Genomic DNA, 6000 nt, shown 5'->3' on the forward strand with positions numbered 1-6000 from the left:
GTGGGTGTGTGTGTGTGTGTGTGTGTGTGTGTGTGTGTGCGTGTGTGTGTGTGTGTGTGTGTGTGTGTGTGTGCGTGTGTGTTTTTCACTACCCATACACAGATTAATGGCTAATGTGTGCTACTTGAAAAGCAATCCCTGTTACTGCAGCCACCCTAAAATAGAGAATTCATTGTGTGCATGTACTGTACACATGTTGATTACACACGACATATTACATATTACATGGGACATTATACATGTAAGAGTGTGTTAATTGCATAAACATGAGTTGTGTCTCTGTCTGTCTCCCCTATAGGTCCTGACTATATCAAGCAGGCGTTCATGGATCCAGTGGAGATCCCCAAGGATCCTCCCGAAGAGAAGGAGAAAGACAGCCCCACCAGCCCTGCCCAGACCCCCGGGCCCACCCCTCCCAGCACCGCCCAGACCCCCGGGCCCACCCCTCCCCCATCGCCCCACAGCAAGAAGAGACCGCACAGCAACAGCGTCTCCACCTCCGCCTCCCGCAAGATCAGCAAGGACGAATCATCACACAGTCGCAAGGTCAGCAAAGAGGAGAAGCCAGTCCGTAAGAGCAGCAAGGAGGAGCGGCTGAGCAGGAAGTTGAGTAAAGAGGAGAGGGTGTCCATCGCTGCCGAGCCGCCCACAGCTGCTGCTCCCTCTTCCCATGTAATACACCAGGCTTCAGCCAAATCCCCCAAGGCCCCGGAGCCCGGCCCCACCAACGTACCACCTCCCCAGGCTGCTGCTCCGCAGACGATGGTGGGTCCTGTTAATGAAATGGGACAACTCCACTCCCAGTACCATAGCTACTACGTCAAAGCCCCCTCCAGGGGACCCCTGCCCCCGGAACCTGAGCCTGAGGAGGACGAGGAGCCCAGTCAACTGACCCTGGCACGGATGGCCCCGCCACCCCCCAAGTCCTTTCGGAATTTCACCCTCAAGCCGACGCCCACAGGTGAGCAGAGCAAACTCAGGAAGCAGGATTCGCTGAAACCAAAGAGCCTGGCAGAGACCAAGAAGGCCAGTATGGAGATGGCTGACGGGCAGGGTGAAGAGAATGTAAGTAGGAGTGCTGATCTAGGATCAGTTGTACCTTTTTAATTCACAATTAGTAACACGACATGGTAGGAGTGCTGATCTAGGATCAGTTGTACCTTTTTAATTCACAATTAGTAACACGACATGGGGGACCTTGATACTAACTCTTCTTGGTGTTGCCTTGCAGGCTCCTAACTCTATCCTGGTTGCTATGGTGATGCTGTTGAATATCGGCCTAGCCATCATATTTGTCCACTTCCTGACATGATGGTCCTGTGTCTCAGGTAACCTCTTCTTACAAAATAAAAACAGCCACACGACATGTTTGTTATGTTCCTAAAGAGCAGGCCATGATGTTGACCTCCTGTGTGTCATTTTATCCAATCAGTTCAGAACTAATCAATTAAACCCCACCTGAACTGTGTTTGACCCCTCAGTGATGCCGTGGCAACTGGTGCAGCGTCTCCAGCCTTTTAAAAATCAAAATGGTGTCAGTCAGAATCGGAAGCGGCCACAGGAGCATGGAAATCAGCTTTGTGACACAGGAGAGAAACATGAGAGGCAGGAGAGAAGGACCCGCAGGCTGTCCAGGGCCGTCCACAGACCTGCCTGATCGTAATACTCTCCTCTGGGTTCTGTTAAAGAACAAAATGATATGTCTGAGGGAGATAGGAAAAACAATACAACAGAAAAAGTCAACACACAACACACACACACACACACACACACACACACACACACACACACACACACACACACACACACACACACACACACACACACACTCACACACACACACACCACACACACACACACACACACACACACACACACACACACACACACACACACACACACACACACACACACACACACTCACTCACACACACCACACACACACACACACACTCACACACACACACCACACACACACACACCACACACACACACACACACACACACACACACCACACACACACACACACACACACATACACACACAAGAAAATATGAAGTAATTGAAATACACATGTCTGCTGTCCCAAGCAGTGAGCTCTCTGCTCGTGCAAGGCCACTCCTTCTATTAAAATCAAATCACATTTTATTGGTCACTTACACATATTGGCAGATGTTATTGCTGGTGTAGCGAATTGCTTGTCCTGTCCTTCTGTCCTGTCCTGGCAGGAACACAGAGGGACTGACTGACTAACTTTAACTGGGCCAATGTGGGGATGCACTTATAGATGACAGGAGCTAACAGCTGCCTTACTATTTTACCCTCTGACGTCTTCATGGGGAGATGTAAGCACGGCAAGGCCAGAGGACTGAGAGCTGCGCGTTCCAACGTTCCCACATTCTGAGTTCTGAGGTCCCAGTGTTCTGAGGTTCCAGTGTTCTGAGGTTCCAGTGTTCTGAGGTCCCAGTGTTCTGAGGTCCCAGTGTTCTGAGGTCCCAGTGTTCTGAGGTCCCAGTGTTCTGAGGTTCCAGAGTTCTGAGGTTCCAGTGTTCTGAGGTTCTAACCACCCCTTGCTGCAGGAAAGCGGATGCACCGAACGTTAGCTGTCAGTGCTAGCGCGGTCACACGGCAGTCTTACTCTGTTAACAAATAACCATTCATCACAGCTTCCTTTAGCTCCTCCCACCTTCACCCTTCACCTTCCCTGTGCATTTTTGTTGTTGTAGCTTAAGTTTTTTGTTTGTTTATGTTGATTACCTGCAGTTATAGACTTGTAGTTGAAAGGAAGGAAAATTAATACGAGGAGCCCATTTTATTTTGGACTATTCATAATTATTTTATTTCATCATAATGAAAGAATTCTGTCCACATTTTATTAAAAGTACAATATGATTTATTTTTTTAAAGAAAGAATATATATATTTTGCCAACAAAGGGTCTAGTCTATTGAGCATTTTAACTGTTTTAAAACATGTTTATGTTATTGTATCATACAACAGGAAAGACAAGCTTAATTTGACTAGATGGGGGCAGGCAGATTGACAGTAGGATTTGAGGAACGAAGCCACACTGTGTATGTAGCAAGTCGAAGCTTGCTCTATGTGACTGAAAGATGTCTTATAAATTATGTCATTTATTAAATCAAAGGATTAAATTATTATTATTATTATTATTATTATTATTATTATTATTACACAACTGTGCATGGGATTTCGTTGACAAGTTACTTTAATTATCTTCTTTGCTTCCGATGTTAAAACCACCGAGCTGTGAAGAGGAGGAAAATCAGTTGGTTTAGTCAAATTAAAAAACACCCATTGTTATTGTGAATCTCTGCTTGCATGTCAGTGAGACTGGAAAATAAGCGTCCTTGAATTGATTCTCAAAAAAAAAAAAAAAAAAAGATTTGATTTGATTCTAGAATTTGATTGTATTGAATCTCAGAAGAAACTTGGTATTGAATGTATTCGGGTTGAATTCAGGGGAAAGGGGGGGGGGGGGGTGATAATATGTGATACCTGTGGTTATGTGGTTTAGGAGTGATGCCTTTTAAAAAAAAGTCTTGAACACTTCAACCTTTTTCTTTACCTCAGAAGAAGAAGATAATGAGGGGAGGAAGGGGGGGGAGGGGGGGTGGAGGAGGGGGGGGGGGGGGGGGGGTGAAATAGACGGTCGATAAGAGATGAAGTCTGTGTCTTAATTGTTTTGTGTAGGAAGTCATCGGACTGTTGCAATCAAAGGGAGGGGAGCTATACACGTGGCACTACATTTTAACCAGTAGTAGACTTTGTTGCAGGTAAAGCATGATTTCGTTTTTATTTAAAATATATATATATATATATATATAAACAAATGGAATACGTAGATATTTAACAGTTTCTGTTATCCACTTCAAATCATTGTTATTTATGTGTTCATCATATGATTGATAAATATACTGAGTGCACAAAACATTAAGAACACCATCCTAATATTGAGTTGCGCCCCCTTTTTCCCCTCAGAACAACCTCGATTCGTAGGGTGTCTAAAGCGTTCCACAGGGATGCTGGCCCATGTTGACTCCATTGCTTCCAATAGTTGTGCCATGTTGGCTGGATGTCCTTTGGGTGGTGGACCATTCTTGATGCACACGGGGAAACTGTTGAGCGTGAAAAACCCAGCAGCATTGCAGTTCTTGACACAAACCAGCACTTGGCACCTACTACCAAACCTCGCTCAAAGGCACTTAAATACTATTTTGTATTTTTCCATTCACCCTCTGAATGGCACACATATACAATCCATTTCTCAATTGTCTCAAGGCTTAAAATTCCTTCTTCAACCACCCGTCTCCTTTCCTTCATCTGCACTGATTTGAAGTGGATTTAACGAGTGACATCAATAAGGGATCGTGGCTTTCACCTGAGTCATGGAGAGAGAAGGTGTTCTTAATGTTTTGGCCACTCAGTGTAGATATGTATTTGTTGAATGTTTTTTGGTCCTTGTGAAAAAGGGCTTGAAAAGTGGCAAGATTGTGTTTATTGCTATTTAGTTTATAGGATACTACTAGTTTGCATGGTCTGTTGAAGAAACACAGTATAAAGCTCTGTACTTTGGGAGACTGCACGCTTCTTCAGACATTGACTGATCTGTAGATTCTGATTGGTCCTACAGTGTTCATGCTGATTGGTCCTACAGTGTTCATTCTGATTGGTCCTACAGTGTTCATGCTGATTGGTCCTACAGTGTTCATTCTGATTGGTCCTACAGTGTTCATGCTGATTGGTCCTACAGTGTTGATGCTGATTGGTCCTACAGTGTTCATTCTGATTGGTCCTACAGTGTTCATGCTGATTGGTCCTACAGTGTTAATTCTGATTGGTCCTACAGTGTTCCTTCTGATTGGTCCTACAGTGTTCATTCTGATTGGTCCTACAGTGTTCCTTCTGATTGGTCCTACAGTGTTCATTCTGATTGGTCCTACAGTGCTCATTCTGATTGGTCCTACAGTGTTCATTCTGATTGGTCCTACAGTGTTCATGCTGATTGGTCCTACAGTGTTCATTCTGATTGGTTCTACAGTGTTCATTCTGATTGGTCCTACGGAGTTCATGTGCAGTCCATCACAATAGAATCACATTTACGGCAAAGAAAAATAACGAAAAATGTCTAACCATTTGAAAAACAAATACAAGAAATCTCAAGACAACTTTGCATTCTGTTGAATCTGTCTCGTTCTCAGAACTGTAGGAACCACATCGATGTCCTGAAGTTTGTTACACCTGACAACATAACAACCCTTCTCATTGAAGATGGCTTCTTTCTTTATTTTTGTCCTCTGTTTTCACAGAGCAGGATGAGAGCTGTAATCTATGAGGGGTTAAAAGTGGCAGAACATAATGGGATGTTTAAAAATATATATATTTAAAAAAATTATAATAAAGCAACATCGCATGTTGTAAACCTTTATATATAGATAAGATATAGTATTTGTAAGGATTTTTACAGAGCATAATCCAGAAACTGGTATGAGTTGGTATTTTTCTAACGATTTGCACACCTGTATTTTGACAACGGCTATAACATGTTTGTAACGGGTATTGTAATGCACCTACAGTAACATTTGACAGTACTAAAATCTTTATCTGTAATTGGCTGTAATTTATGTATCATTTCAACCTGGACTCAGAGGGTAGACGTAACACAGTAAATTAAAATCCGGGACGCTCCAATTAGTACGATATATTACGTTTGGTATGGTATGTGTTCATTTGTGAATGTCCATCATCCATTTCATATGATATGTTACGAACTCCAATTCTTATGACGCGTTACGAATTCTAATTTGCTGTGGCTAACTTTAGCTAGTTGGCAAAGTGGCTAATGCTAACGTTAGCTAGGTGGCTAATATTAGCTATGCTAGTGGTTAGGGGTTAAGGTTAGGGTTAATGTTACGATTAGGAGTTAAATTAAAGCTGTAAGGTTAGGGTTAGAAGAAGGGTTAGCTAACATGCTAAGTA

The 6000-nt window shown here is 43.4% G+C and overlaps 1 protein-coding gene across 1 annotated transcript in view; it reads left to right on the forward strand.

The window, feature by feature from the left end:
* Window positions 1-3323, forward strand: part of LOC110489526 (junctophilin-1) — a 100189-nt gene extending 96866 nt beyond the window's left edge. Inside the window, exons 5-7 of the mRNA XM_036945667.2 lie at window positions 299-1065; window positions 1232-1328; window positions 1482-3323. Coding sequence (XP_036801562.2) covers window positions 299-1065; window positions 1232-1312 — 848 coding nt within the window. The 3' untranslated portion in view covers window positions 1313-1328; window positions 1482-3323. The remainder of the gene's footprint in view (window positions 1-298; window positions 1066-1231; window positions 1329-1481) is intronic.
* The last annotated feature ends 2677 nt before the right edge of the window (window positions 3324-6000 follow it).

The sequence above is a fragment of the Oncorhynchus mykiss genome, chromosome 15, assembly GCF_057628025.1.
Source record: "Oncorhynchus mykiss isolate SJ-2025 chromosome 15, ASM5762802v1, whole genome shotgun sequence".
Classification (NCBI taxonomy): domain Eukaryota; kingdom Metazoa; phylum Chordata; class Actinopteri; order Salmoniformes; family Salmonidae; genus Oncorhynchus; species Oncorhynchus mykiss.